Raw genomic sequence first — 15663 nt, forward strand, 5'->3', positions numbered from 1 at the left:
GCGAACATTGACTCACGCACGCGTATTCTTGTGTATGATGGAAGAAAATAAAGAAAATGGTGTACTAAATACTGTGCAGTATTTAATTGCCTAAATAAAAATAAAAACACAGAATGTACTTTTTTAAGTTGCCTCAAGACACTGAGAGGTAAATAAGTAGTTAATATTTTCATGATAATTCATGCTAAATCATGTATTTCCTCCGCCATTTTCCGCAGTTTGGCACCTCACGTCACATCATTTTACCGAAGTCAGCCCTATAGCTTCGGCTCAGTGCCGATCACTGACGTTTGTCAACAAAATGGTGCTTGACTCTTGAGACAGGCTAAATTACACCATATTGTTAATGACATTGAGCATACATTTTTTTAAATACCTTCGCGAAGTAAAACTTCTGTACGTAGTACTTATTATTATTCTGTGGTACTACTTTCACATATTTAGTAAGTTACAATGTCTTTAAATTTTAGGAAACTGAATAAATTTTAAAAAAATTGATGATTTTCGTCAGTAGTTTCGTCGCCTGACCTCGAATTATTTACATAAGAAGCGAATTTTCTTATCAGTGCCTCAGTGGTAATTATCGGTCTATACAATTTATGCTTTCTATCTATCTACAGTAACATTATAAAGGGAATAGATTTGATTGTTTCAAGGCTAGGCACGAAACTGCAGGACTGATTGGAAAAATCTTTCACCATTATAATTCTACATTATCCCATGAACATAGGTTATTTATAGAATATGCAAGGATAAAGACATTCTGTGACCAAGCTGCGGGCAAAGCTAGTTTATAAATAGCATATAATAGGACCTATAATTTAGAATGTTTGAATGAACTACAATAACACAATCAAGGCAAACCGCAACTTTCTATTAATTGATTTTAAATGGAATTGATCTTAATTGATATACAATTTAAACATAGGTTGGATTGTACAATAAAACCAGTGCGTGTGTGTGTACATAACACATATATTTTAACATAACGTGGTGAAATTATAATAAACATCTTTAAAATAAAACAACGAACGTAATACAAATATTCGAAATATTGACGACCTATGTAATATTTCTATAATTGAAACGATGTTTTGATAGAAATATACATCGAAAAACACGGGTCACATTACTGTCGAAACAATGCGTACCTACATCTCTTGATCGAATAGAATGTATCATTAGGTCGTCACTTCCTTTAACTATACAAATAATTAAGATAACAAAATATAAGTTATATAATTTTGTACAAACGTCGATTACATTCTCGGTGGAGATAATTAATCTACACCAACAATATTTTTATGAGTTTAAGGTAACTAGGCGACGTTCATACGTTTATTAAAACTGAGAGCGATCCATTTACCCTTAAATTACAAACATAAAATGTATGATGAAATGTTCAATTTTGTGCTTAGGCTGATAGAGATATACTTAAAGTAAATTAACCAATAAGTTCAATGGATTCACACCGATCCTGACTATTAAAAATTCACTGGAAAGAGGAGAGGCCTAAGCTTATTTGTTTGAAAATTTATATTAGGCCACTAACTATTGCAACATCACTATCAAATTGTCTTTTATAAAAGAAAAATAAAATAATTTCGTTATATCCTATAGTGAGACACATACAGAAAGCAGGAGCGCAACGGAACGTATGCACGACGCGAGTCGGGTCAAGCATATACGTTTAGTTTTTAGTTTTTACATTTGGTATCGATCGTACTTGACGCGTAGAGTGCACGGGTCTGATGCGGAACGGTTGCCATAACACTATTGTATAGAAAAGATTAAATTCTCCTATTTTGTAAATTTATTGAAAATTTATTCACAAAATAGGTATGTTGTCCCACTTTTTGTACGCGTCACCCCTAAACTAAAGCTGCGCGGTATCCAACATTTTTGATTGCATTTATTATTATATGATTCCAAAATATTTACAACTTAATTTTGTTATGAGAGTATCATTTTATATTCCGAAACTAATAATTTTAAAAACAATATAAGGCGAATATAAACAAAAATATTTTATCAAAAAATCATGATAGTAATCAATCATATCACAAAATAATACCTTGATGTAAATTATAATTTTAATGTAAGCAGTAGTAGTGCCTATTTATATTACTCGATTATTAAATACAAATAAAATTAATTTATATCACAATAATAAATTATATGCATTATCAAAATCCAATGACATAAACTTCATTGTGATGAACGTCAGCAATTTGTAATTTGTTAATTTTAAAATCACAACATCCCTAGGGCCAAGGCACAAATGTGTTTTATTATGAAATTCGATTATTACGCCCGTTAGCTACGATCATACATTAAACATGTGTGAAATATCTACATTTTATTATATCATGTTACATTTATATTCTTCAATATACATATAGAACAATATTATGACATACGGTCAAGCTATGCTCATTGGGAACCTTAGTACTGAGAATATTACACATTAATTATACCTATGACCCTGACTATGTGTTGGTCAGCGGCGGCAACCTAAAATAAACCTATCACCATCAAACGAAATGTTTTTTACATCTATTGGGCATTTATTTTAGTTTCCTAAAAATACGCTGACCTCGAATCTATAGCAGGGCTATACCATACGTAGAAAAATGTTACCAGTTTAAAAATGTTTTTATTTGAGGAAGACAACCTGCACGATAATTATTATAATATGGAAGCTTGGTCCTTCTTATTTATACAAGAAATGCTCTATTAAGAATGAAGAACTACTTAATTTATGTCAGCTGCCTTCCTCAATTTGAGTATCTGTAGCCAATCTTTGGTAAGTAAATAAATGTAAGGAAAATTAAGATTACATAAAACATAGTATATTATAAGTAACTCAACCACAATTCAACAATGAATAAATGAAATACGAAAAGAGCTTCGAGAATATCTTCGTCTAGGTGACTTTTAAAATCATCAAGACAATTTAAGATCTTTCCTGTTTGCTTGAATCTCTTTAATTATTTCAATAAACTATTATAATCAACCAGTAAAAGAATAAAATAACCTGCAATAAATAAGTCATATACTAGAAGCCTCTGATCGTTCTCTCGTAAACTAACCGGGACTACTGCAAACGCAAATCACTGTATCTCGTCTTGTAGACGAATTCGCGTCAATTACAAGCAACCAGATCTACATTGGGATATAAAATTATAAAAGAACTTAATTGCGTACTTCTTTCGTAAATTAGCTGCTCTCATGTTGATATTCGAGTTTTCCAAACTGATGATTTCTCACCTGCGAACAAAATCGATACACTTATGAGTCGTCTATGTTGTATGAATGGCATAAAATGATAATTTCTATGTAAAAAATTAAACTAAAATTAACAGGCATACTTTTCTTTTTGGTATGGTAAGGAAGAACATTTATTGCTATAAGTCTAGGATTACAGTATCTCGCGTATACATACCAGTTCTATGAGATTCCCCTGTTATGTGATTCCCGTGCCTCGGGACGATGTACTTGGACTCTTGGAACATCGACAGCATCAGCTCTTCGGTGGTGGGGTGGTACTCGACGCCGTTGATGCTCGCTACAAGCGGGGAACTTTCGTAGTTGCGGTTGGCGTCCCGGGAAGGCGCGGCGCTGCCCCGCGCCGGGTAGTCCACCGACCGCGGCCGCCTAGTGTCCACGGGAGTCATCTTAGGGTTCACGTGCACATCCTTATGGATATACGGCTCGGTGGACGCACTCGAATCGTTCTCATTCGGATCGTCGTTCGTTCTGTTGCCGTTCACCTCGACAATCAAAGGTCGTTGGAGCGTCGGAGATTGGATTATAGACGCGTTGTGAACCACCGTCGTCGTTTGAATCACTGGGGGCGGCGGTTCAGCCATGCTGTCGTCGGGAAGGCTCTCGACGCTCCTCGATAGCGGACTGTTCGTTGGCGCTGTCACGTCCGATTCGGACTCCGCTTCGTTGTTCTGCACCTCGATTTTCGGATCGTCGGCGTTCTCCTCTTTGACCTCTGTGAGTACTTCGGGCTTCTGCCGCACATACTTGGGCATGCGCAACGCCCAATGTCCGTTGTGATCGTCCGCGGAACACGAGTGTGTCACGTTCGGCCTCTTGCGCCTATAGAACAACATGTAAGCGGTGTTATTGACGAGTTCGCTGTAAGCATCCTCGTCCTCGACGGCCGTAACTCTAGAATCGTCGAATTTGTACCAGTGGCCGTCGTAGGGATTCTTGCAAGCTGCTGTGTAGTGACCGGTTTCTAAATCGTCGCCGTGGTGGTAGCAGATAGCGTACAAATCATACATGTTCTCGTTGGGGCCGCCGGCGGGCGTTTTCGAATGCCTTCGCCGGGGAGACCGCGAGTGGCTCGGCGATTCAGCGCCAGTTGAATTCCGTCTGACAAGATGGGGCGTCATGTCAAAGTCGTTCAGCGGGAACTCGACCATTGTCGTTAATTTTGTACTTGTGCGTCCTTTTGCTTGCCTAAAACAATTAATAAACTCATTTACAATCTACAGTTAAGAGATAGAAATGCAATATTTTTATAACTTATCATACTCACTGTCGAAACCTCTTCAAATGAATAACAAGGATGTCAGGTAGAGACCACAGTCCTAAAGTTTTCACAACAGGCATATATCGTTGACATTGCGGGCACCTGAAAATACGCTTTTGTTATTATTTAGTTCTATACGATGTGATGTGAATCCCGAGACTGGAGAACAAAATGCATAAGCATTTAAGCATTAATTCGCCAGCGAGACAAAGACGGGAGTCAGATATTTTAAGTCAAGTAACCCGCCGCGGTCTCTTCTCTCTACTGCTTTAATGCTTTTTCCTATGGAAATGTCTACAGGGTGGAAACGATAAGTGATCTCACTCGATTATCTCTAAACTATACCAGATATCGAAACACTGGTTGGTTAGTGATTCTGAAAATTCAATGTTTGAAGCTGGTTATATTGAATTTTCGGATAGATCCAGTTTATTCTGTAACCTATATTGATACCGTTTGATAGAGCTTGTGAAGCACTTTCAAGATCAGAAACCAGTTTTTCGATATCTGGTATAGTTTAAAGATAATCGAGTGAGATCACTTATAAGTTTCCATCCTGTATTATAGTTTCCAACATGGCGAAAATCGGAACCAGCGATCTGGTATTGACGGTGGCGCCCCTCTGTCAATGTCACTGGTGCGGGTGCCAGTCGCACAGTCGCGACAGCAATATAATGAGGGCTATCGTTTTAGCGCTTACCAGTTAGCGCCACTGTAGAGTAAGGTCCTGTCACTTGCTAGTAGCGAAGACAGTGGCACCAACTGGTGAGTGCTTAAGTGGTAGGAGGACTATCGCATTTGCAGTCATCAAGATGGCGCCACTGTAGAGTAAGGTCCTGTCAATCGCCAGGGGTGCCAACTGCTACGTATAAAAACGATAGCTCTCATTACGCGCGAGCGATAAGGATGGGTAGCTAGGGGTCATTGGACAAAATTCTACGTGCTTACGGACCGGGCTTTAGTTCACGAGCGAGACAGAGACGGGATATACCTAAGTCAAATAATCCGCCGCGGTCACGCTTTAACTTTTGTCGATTTCTTCTATATAAATATTGATCGCTCATATTGACCTCCAGGCGTCCTCGGCGCCGCGCCCGCCGCGCCCGCCGCCGACACGTGCACCTCGCACGCCTCGCCCATGCTCCGGATGATGTAACAACATTCAAGTGTCGCTGTACTGCGGAGACTCACCTCCAGGCGTCCTCCTGCGCCAGGTGCTCGGCGCGCGTGTAGTGCGCGAGGCAGGCGTGCAGCGTGAGCGGCGCCGCGCCCGCCGCCGACACGTGCACCTCGCACGCCTCGCCCATGCTCCGGATGATGTAACAACATTCAAGTGTCGCTGTACTGCGGAGACTCACCTCCAGGCGTCCTCCTGCGCCAGGTGCTCGGCGCGCGTGTAGTGCGCGAGGCAGGCGTGCAGCGTGAGCGGCGCCGCGCCCGCCGCGCCCGCCGCCGACACGTGCACCTCGCACGCCTCGCCCATGCTCCGGATGATGTAACAACATTCAAGTGTCGCTGTACTGCGGAGACTCACCTCCAGGCGTCCTCCTGCGCCAGGTGCTCGGCGCGCGTGTAGTGCGCGAGGCAGGCGTGCAGCGTGAGCGGCGCCGCGCCCGCCGCCGACACGTGCACCTCGCACGCCTCGCCCATGCTCCGGATGATGTAACAACATTCAAGTGTCGCTGTACTGCGGAGACTCACCTCCAGGCGTCCTCCTGCGCCAGGTGCTCGGCGCGCGTGTAGTGCGCGAGGCAGGCGTGCAGCGTGAGCGGCGCCGCGCCCGCCGCCGACACGTGCACCTCGCACGCCTCGCCCATGCTCCGGATGATGTAACAACATTCAAGTGTCGCTGTACTGCGGAGACTCACCTCCAGGCGTCCTCCTGCGCCAGGTGCTCGGCGCGCGTGTAGTGCGCGAGGCAGGCGTGCAGCGTGAGCGGCGCCGCGCCCGCCGCGCCCGCCGCCGACACGTGCACCTCGCACGCCTCGCCCATGCTCCGGATGATGTAACAACATTCAAGTGTCGCTGTACTGCGGAGACTCACCTCCAGGCGTCCTCCTGCGCCAGGTGCTCGGCGCGCGTGTAGTGCGCGAGGCAGGCGTGCAGCGTGAGCGGCGCCGCGCCCGCCGCGCCCGCCGCCGACACGTGCACCTCGCACGCCTCGCCCATGCTCCGGATGATGTAACAACATTCAAGTGTCGCTGTACTGCGGAGACTCACCTCCAGGCGTCCTCCTGCGCCAGGTGCTCGGCGCGCGTGTAGTGCGCGAGGCAGGCGTGCAGCGTGAGCGGCGCCGCGCCCGCCGCGCCCGCCGCCGACACGTGCACCTCGCACGCCTCGCCCATGCTCCGGATGATGTAACAACATTCAAGTGTCGCTGTACTGCGGAGACTCACCTCCAGGCGTCCTCCTGCGCCAGGTGCTCGGCGCGCGTGTAGTGCGCGAGGCAGGCGTGCAGCGTGAGCGGCGCCGCGCCCGCCGCCGACACGTGCACCTCGCACGCCTCGCCCATGCTCCGGATGATGTAACAACATTCAAGTGTCGCTGTACTGCGGAGACTCACCTCCAGGCGTCCTCCTGCGCCAGGTGCTCGGCGCGCGTGTAGTGCGCGAGGCAGGCGTGCAGCGTGAGCGGCGCCGCGCCCGCCGCGCCCGCCGCCGACACGTGCACCTCGCACGCCTCGCCCATGCTCCGGATGATGTAACAACATTCAAGTGTCGCTGTACTGCGGAGACTCACCTCCAGGCGTCCTCCTGCGCCAGGTGCTCGGCGCGCGTGTAGTGCGCGAGGCAGGCGTGCAGCGTGAGCGGCGCCGCGCCCGCCGCCGACACGTGCACCTCGCACGCCTCGCCCATGCTCCGGATGATGTAACAACATTCAAGTGTCGCTGTACTGCGGAGACTCACCTCCAGGCGTCCTCCTGCGCCAGGTGCTCGGCGCGCGTGTAGTGCGCGAGGCAGGCGTGCAGCGTGAGCGGCGCCGCGCCCGCCGCGCCCGCCGCCGACACGTGCACCTCGCACGCCTCGCCCATGCTCCGGATGATGTAACAACATTCAAGTGTCGCTGTACTGCGGAGACTCACCTCCAGGCGTCCTCCTGCGCCAGGTGCTCGGCGCGCGTGTAGTGCGCGAGGCAGGCGTGCAGCGTGAGCGGCGCCGCGCCCGCCGCGCCCGCCGCCGACACGTGCACCTCGCACGCCTCGCCCATGCTCCGGATGATGTAACAACATTCAAGTGTCGCTGTACTGCGGAGACTCACCTCCAGGCGTCCTCCTGCGCCAGGTGCTCGGCGCGCGTGTAGTGCGCGAGGCAGGCGTGCAGCGTGAGCGGCGCCGCGCCCGCCGCCGACACGTGCACCTCGCACGCCTCGCCCATGCTCCGGATGATGTAACAACATTCAAGTGTCGCTGTACTGCGGAGACTCACCTCCAGGCGTCCTCCTGCGCCAGGTGCTCGGCGCGCGTGTAGTGCGCGAGGCAGGCGTGCAGCGTGAGCGGCGCCGCGCCCGCCGCCGACACGTGCACCTCGCACGCCTCGCCCATGCTCCGGATGATGCTTTGGGAAACAACATTCTTTTATTACTATTTCGTTCGTACACACCCACACACACCACACACACTCAGGCTGTCTTTGAATTTTCTTTTCCATTTGTTTTGTGTAATAATTAGTTTAATTTCACGAACTCACATTACCCGCGAACAACATTGAATAAAATTCAAATTCCAAACTCTAGTCCTAGGATTACCTAGTTTGGGGACTGCTAGTAAGTCTAAAGTGATCCAATTGATTAATTACACCAGTGAATCTTTTGTATTTGTTGTGTACCTTTCGGAAATAAAGTTTTATTTATTTATTTATTATTTATTTCGTTCGTAGGTTGATAAATTCAAAATCGTATGAAAACACCGATTTTCATCATGATCATATTATGAAAGCACAGATTAGGTTAGGACTACCTGGAGCGAGTTAGCGGAGCTGTGAGCGAGGTAAAAATCAGTGGCCAGGGAGTTGCGAGTTTTTACCTAGCTTCGTTTACCCGCTCCGCTTTAAACAATAATATAATTAGTTAAATATAAGGAAAGCGGAGCGGGTAAACGAAGCAGTGAACCGGAGCGGGGAAGAGAGATTGAGAAGAGGAACGAGGAAATAAAACTACTCGACGCGCGCTCGCCGCCAGCTACGCAACTCGTATGGAAAATCAAAGTCCGCAACTCCGCTTAGCATACTTTCTCACTCAGATTCCTAGCTCCACATTACTTATTCCGCAACCCCGCTCACCTAGTTTTGAAAGACAAACAGCCTAATGCCCAATTTCACCATCAATTCCTAATTTTTAAGTGACCCCTATGGTAATACTTTAGGAATTTAGTTTTCATAGGGGTACTTAAAAATTAGGTTCGATTACCACTCACTCACTCGACTGACTGACTGATCATTTTTGGTGGGTTTAAAAGGGAGGGGGTCAGAGTTTTTTGATTATACTAGATTTTTCAACACGCAGCTTGGGAACTTTCATAAGGCCATATGATGACGTCATACCTGTCCCTGTGCGCCGGGTCCCAGAGCAACTCGAGCCGAAGGTGCGGGTGCTTGTCGTGCGCGCAGAGCGCTTGCTCGACGTCCAGCGCGAACAACGGGTGCGGTAACTGCAAAAAGTTACATAGTTCTTAAATGTCAGTAACTTTGAGACTGAGTCTGAATTTCAACACGTTTTTTTAGACACTATGCTACTTATTTTGACAACTTAGGTGACATGTAATGTAGGCCGTAGGTGACATGTAATGTAGGTAATAGGTGACATGTAATGTAGGCCGTAGATGACATGTAATGTAGACCGTACATAGGTGACATGTAGTGTAGGCTATAGGTAACATGTAATGTAGGCCGTAGGTGACATGTACCATCGGCAGCAGTGTTAACTATCTATTGCCTGTGATGTCATTTTGTTCTTTCGCAAAGAATTTGATGAGAGCGATAGCAAAAACGGAAATGGATAGTTAACAGTGTGGCCGCGTGTACATATGGTAGGCCATAGGTGAAATGTACTGTAGTGTAGGCCATAGGTGACATGTAATGTAGCCTGTAGGTCATAGGTGACACATAATGAAGGTCATAGGTGACCTGTAATGTAGGTTATTACGGCCGCCATAGGTGACAAAGACCATAAGTACCTCGGGCTGCAGGTAGGCGGGGTCGCGCGGGCGGTGTGCCTCGGCGATGCGCGCGCGGAAGATGTTGGCGGCCTGCGCGTCCTCCAGCACGCGCTCGGCGATGACCTGGCTCATCTCCTTCAGCATCAGCTTCTATAGAGCCTCGTACGAGGTCTACCTTAGACTAGAGCCTCTGTCCTTACCTCGGGCTGCAGGTAGGCGGGGTCGCGCGGGCGGTGCGCCTCGGCGATGCGCGCGCGGAAGATGTCGGCGGCCTGCGCGTCCTCCAGCACGCGCTCGGCGATGACCTGGCTCATCTCCTTCAGCATCAGCTTCTATAGAGCCTCGTACGAGGTCTACCTTAGACTAGAGCCTCTGTCCTTACCTCGGGCTGCAGGTAGGCGGGGGTCGCGCGGGCGGTGCGCCTCGGCGATGCGCGCGCGGAAGATGTCGGCGGCCTGCGCGTCCTCCAGCACGCGCTCGGCGATGACCTGGCTCATCTCCTTCAGCATTAACTTCTATAGAGCCTCGTACGAGGTCTACCTTAGACTAGAGCCTCTGTCCTTACCTCGGGCTGCAGGTAGGCGGGGTCGCGCGGGCGGTGCGCCTCGGCGATGCGCGCGCGGAAGATGTCGGCGGCCTGCGCGTCCTCCAGCACGCGCTCGGCGATGACCTGGCTCATCTCCTTCAGCATCAGCTTCTATAGAGCCTCGTACGAGGTCTACCTTAGACTAGAGCCTCTGTCCTTACCTCGGGCTGCAGGTAGGCGGGGTCGCGCGGGCGGTGCGCCTCGGCGATGCGCGCGCGGAAGATGTCGGCGGCCTGCGCGTCCTCCAGCACGCGCTCGGCGATGACCTGGCTCATCTCCTTCAGCATTAACTTCTATAGAGCCTCGTACGAGGTCTACCTTAGACTAGAGCCTCTGTCCTTACCTCGGGCTGCAGGTAGGCGGGGTCACGCGGGCGGTGCGCCTCGGCGATGCGCGCGCGGAAGATGTCGGCGGCCTGCGCGTCCTCCAGCACGCGCTCGGCGATGACCTGGCTCATCTCCTTCAGCATCAGCTTCTATAGAGCCTCGTACGAGGTCTACCTTAGACTAGAGCCTCTGTCCTTACCTCGGGCTGCAGGTAGGCGGGGTCGCGCGGGCGGTGCGCCTCGGCGATGCGCGCGCGGAAGATGTCGGCGGCCTGCGCGTCCTCCAGCACGCGCTCGGCGATGACCTGGCTCATCTCCTTCAGCATTAACTTCTATAGAGCCTCGTACGAGGTCTACCTTAGACTAGAGCCTCTGTCCTTACCTCGGGCTGCAGGTAGGCGGGGTCACGCGGGCGGTGCGCCTCGGCGATGCGCGCGCGGAAGATGTCGGCGGCCTGCGCGTCCTCCAGCACGCGCTCGGCGATGACCTGGCTCATCTCCTTCAGCATTAACTTCTGTAGATCCTCGTAAGAGATCTCGCGGGGCACTTGCATTGCGTACGGCGAACCTGTTAAAAAAGTTGCAACTATTTTACTTTCCTTGATATTTTACACATTAAAAAAGGAGATAGACCAGCGGGGCTACTCCGTAAAACGTTATCCGAAGTTTTGAATATTGCCATCCCTCTCATGCAAAGCTAGAGGTCGGCACGAGGGACGGTGACAGATAGAACCGAAACTGAGTAAACAGCGTTTCGTAGTAGCCTTGCAGTTATATGATCTGAGATCTTCAGAGGAAATTGAGGTAGGAAAGGTCTGATAGGTTCCCTAGAGATGGAAAACGTAGTCGAGGACAACAAAAGGTAGTGGGAGTTTGTCCTAAGATTAATAGCAAGGAGAAGGGCATCACGAGATAGAACCCAATGGAAAACGTCGGAGAAGGCCTATTCCAAGAGGCAGACTGAATTAGGGGTTATGTCAAAAGTTTAGAATGAAAAGTAGTGCATAAAATTATATTTTCAGTGACTTCTGCAGCGCGAAATTCGATGCACGATTAGAAAAGTGTTTTTTAATCATGGCAGTTCAATTTATATTATTTGCAATGCTGTTATCTCCAATATATCCACAGAATGTGACATGGCAATAATGTACTTGATAACACAGTTAAAAGTTTCAAAATTTAAAATTAATTGAATAACATCTAAATCCACTTAAATAAGGTTCAGAATGGCGATTATTTTTTTCCATACGCCAGTGTCTGTCTATCCATTTATGTGCGCGGAAGTAATACAGGACAAGGTCACAACGTTACATATTTAGAGCTGTATATTCATAGTGAAACTATCAACGGTCGGCATATTGACCTTGACACTTAGTGCTATTCTAGAACAACGCCATTTTATAATCGCTATTAATTATAGTCAATTGGTGAATGTTGCGGATCTTACGATACTCGAAAAAAATGTGTGCATTGTATCAGAAAATATACATTAAATATACTGGTTGTTCGTTTATCCAGAAATACTCAAATACAAAACAAAAGAAACTATGACTAATTGAATAATCACAAAATGTAAAGAAAAAGTAAGGCTATAAAACTACATACCGAATCGTTCGCCGTCAAGTAGATTGACCCAAAGTATGAGTAGATACGGTGTGGTGGGTGTCTGAAGAAGGGGCGGTGCTTCCATGCAATACAGAGCGCCGAAGTCCATGCCTGCGACCTCCCAGCCGGCTCGTGCGTTACACCATCCTATAACAACATAGTAACTCACCAACACGAAAAGATAAAACAAGAGCATTAAGGTACATTAAAATTATGTATTTCTATTTCATAGAAAGTAGTGTATCACGGCGACACATCGTCTGCTGCTGTTGTTTGGAGTCGGCTACGAACTTTACTACCTAAATAGGGTTTACTATCTAACTTTTGGTTTACATTTTTAGTTTTTCAGAAACTGTAAATTTCAATATGAGATGCTGATGATGAGATATTACTCAAATGGATCTGAAAATCTGGCGACATATAAATCTGATTTTTTTTGCCGTTTAACCGCCAAACGATGCCGTGCGATGTGGAAGTCATTGGGGGAGGCCTATGTTCAGCAGTGGACGTCCTGTGGCTGAAATGATTAACCGCCAAAGACAAAGCGAAGAAAGAAAACGTAAGAAAATTTAAATATGAAAAAGACTACGCAAGAGCTTGACACTGTTGCACTGAGCCGGTTTTGCCTCAGATCTTTACCTGTTTCATTAATTTCGGCGAGTATTATGTGGTCCCGATCGATACCGGTGTCGGTGTGCAGTGTCGTCCGCAGGTCGTCCATCGTGGCGGTCGGTGTCAACTCTACACCGATACGCACTTGGCGAGGCTGCTGATTCACGTACACTACCTACAAAAACAATGTAATAGACTGCTTAATAATGTACCTACAATGGTTAAAATGTCAGTTCATTCACAATAAGGCTGGGTTGCATCATCTTAATTTAGCTATATCAAACATCAAGTGTATCAAACTCCATACAAAAAACACCGGTTATTGTTACAGTTAAAGTTAGATAGCGCAACTCAGCCTAAAGCTATCAATTAGGTACTACTTGTTAAGGCCCGGTTCACATGTGCAATAGCTGTATACAGTTACGGGATTGACACGATGTACTAGAACTGCAGGCAACCGCGCGATTTTCACTGTGTCTAAACCAGGCCTTATGCTTTTGTCTTCAAAGCATACACTTTTGATCTAAATTGAAGTCAATATATTTGTTTCATTAGGACTTGGTTGAGTTATATTGTGATAACTTTTTCCAATAAGAAGAATATCAATCATTCTCACATTGACAGGTAGTGGTGATGGTTGCACTGTCGCGAGCCTCGAAGGAAGCTGCACACTGACGCAATGAAATGGGTCGAATGTGCAAGACGTGCGCTCGCACTTGGCACACGTCAGAGCTGACCTGTAAACAATATGACGTATTAATAATAATTATTAGCATTGTAATTTATCCATTAATAAAGTTACAGGATAAATAATAACAATTACTAATTTGAATATTCCATAAGATAACAAAATGATTCACAGAAAAACAGATTACACATTTCTAGCTAAAATGATAATGTTATTTAGGTAATATGGATATGATAATCTGTTGACTATTTGGTGGAATTAAGTTACATAAAATTCTAATAGTTGTTTGATATACCTATACAAGTTATTATTATAATAATGTACCCAAGATGCATAAAATAGTAGCATACTAGGTCAGAAATACTTTTGATTGGCTCAACAGTTTTGAATGGTTGAACTTTATTACCTGTACTGTGCCTGAAACACAGCTTGAACAAATGAACTATTTCTCCGAGCATGGTTTGCCAAGGTTTCTGCAGCTACAACTTCATCTGGTTTACCACAGGTGTTCTAAAATTTTAAAACGGAACAATATTTCAGAACTATTTTTAGTCACAATCACTATACCTGTTTAGCTACTTTGACATATTAAATACCAACTTTGATTGTCTTATATTTTTTCTTCGTAGCTGTGTTCAAGTCTTCATGAACCTTATCTAGCAACCAAAACAAAAATTCTTGTGCATCATGTTGACTATTGCCTCTGTACTGAGTTCCATGCCTTTCAACAGCTCCCTAATGAAATACAAGATATATCAGACATAATATTATAACAACATTTTTTAATTATTCAATAATATTTGAAATAAGTTGTAAAACAGAAATTATACCTTAAACATAGTGCTCATATCAGGTGTGTAATGGCAAGCCCATAAAGCTTTCAGCAAAGCTGCCAATTGCTCAGTAACTTCTCCACGAGTTCCATATTTCTTAGAATTTATTTTATTACGTTTTTGGAGATCCACCTACAAAAATTATAAATTAATAAAATCTTTGAGTAAATTAGGTGATACACCAACATTAGTACTCAAAAGATGCTTGCCTTATAATGATCTAATACAAAATATTCGGCGATAACATCAGTATGCGAAAGGCACTGTAGTACAGCATTCATGTAACATGTATTTCCATGGTTTTTGATACCCGTGGCAGCAGGAGTGGCTCCCGGTGGCCATGGAGGATCCCCGCTGCAAGGAACGCGCTCACCATTCATGACTGCTGGGGGTGACTTGACCTTAAAAACCACAATAACAATGAAATTTCAATGTCTTACATGTAAAGATGTTAAAAAAAAATTATATCACGTCATTTACGTTCAACTTTGCATTTTGCACTATCTGTAATTTATGTCAAGGTCCCCTATATTAAGGATACCATTAAACAAACTTGAGGACGCAATATCATAAAGAAAACATATTATACTCACTCCGGAAACGTTAACAGTGCTCATATGTTGGGCTATCTTATTTAAAAATCTTTTCCAAGACGGCCTTCTGAACAACTTCCTTTCAATACCACCTTCATCTTTCTGAGGCTCACTGGCTATGGAAGAAGCACTCGTAGGCTTGCTTTCAGTGTCATGGACCTTATTCTTACTGGAAGTAGGCTTTGCTGTTCCAAATGGATTTCGAGGCAGTGTAAAAGTACGCTTTAGTCGGGAGCCTTCCACTTGCTTTGGTGTCATAGCAGCATCAGAAACTTCATTGATAAGTTCACTCTCCGAACAAGACTTCATTACAGAGGATAAATTATTGGTAGACATAGTAAAACAAAACTTATTTAATAATTAACATTTAAACCTTATTTTTAATAAAAAAGAAAACCAATTAGAAAACATTGATATGTCTCATCAATGACATATTGCGCCATTTTAATCTAATTTCTATAGTCTATGGTGTTACTGTCGTGTGGTCTGTGGACTGTAGTCTATGATGGTTAGGCTAGGTCCAATAAAATAAATAACAAATAATTAAATTAGAAAGAACGATTACTTCAAAAACTTCAAACGAGAAACATGTAACGAGAGTCATCACACAAGCAAAGCATGGATTGGTATCATGAAGCTAAAGATATTGGTATTGATGTATTGGTATACAATTAGTCGCGCTGAGCGTATTCTGACAGATATTTTGAATGTTGTGTAATTT

General features: G+C 45.5%; 2 protein-coding genes across 2 annotated transcripts; both read right to left on the reverse strand.

Moving 5' to 3' along the window:
• Positions 1 to 955: 955 nt before the first annotated feature.
• LOC135074835 (uncharacterized) lies at positions 956 to 15378 on the reverse strand. The gene is made up of 18 exons (XM_063969217.1): positions 14943 to 15378; positions 14559 to 14750; positions 14347 to 14481; positions 14117 to 14251; positions 13923 to 14026; positions 13445 to 13565; positions 12856 to 13003; positions 12217 to 12363; positions 10995 to 11179; positions 10813 to 10941; positions 10631 to 10759; positions 10449 to 10577; positions 10267 to 10395; positions 10084 to 10213; positions 7632 to 7944; positions 4556 to 4651; positions 3446 to 4476; positions 956 to 3270 (listed from the first exon to the last, which is right to left on the reverse strand). The coding sequence occupies exons 1-18, from the start codon at positions 15276 to 15278 to the stop codon at positions 3230 to 3232; spliced, it is 3630 nt and encodes a 1209-aa protein (XP_063825287.1). The 5' UTR covers positions 15279 to 15378; the 3' UTR covers positions 956 to 3229.
• On the reverse strand, positions 7887 to 10040 carry LOC135074537 (uncharacterized). The gene is made up of 3 exons (XM_063968858.1): positions 9902 to 10040; positions 9088 to 9194; positions 7887 to 8103 (listed from the first exon to the last, which is right to left on the reverse strand). The coding sequence occupies exons 1-3, from the start codon at positions 10025 to 10027 to the stop codon at positions 7971 to 7973; spliced, it is 366 nt and encodes a 121-aa protein (XP_063824928.1). The 5' UTR covers positions 10028 to 10040; the 3' UTR covers positions 7887 to 7970.
• Positions 15379 to 15663: the final 285 nt, after the last annotated feature.

Source organism: Ostrinia nubilalis, chromosome 9 (assembly GCF_963855985.1).
Source record: "Ostrinia nubilalis chromosome 9, ilOstNubi1.1, whole genome shotgun sequence".
In the NCBI taxonomy this organism is placed as follows: Eukaryota; Metazoa; Arthropoda; class Insecta; order Lepidoptera; family Crambidae; genus Ostrinia; species Ostrinia nubilalis.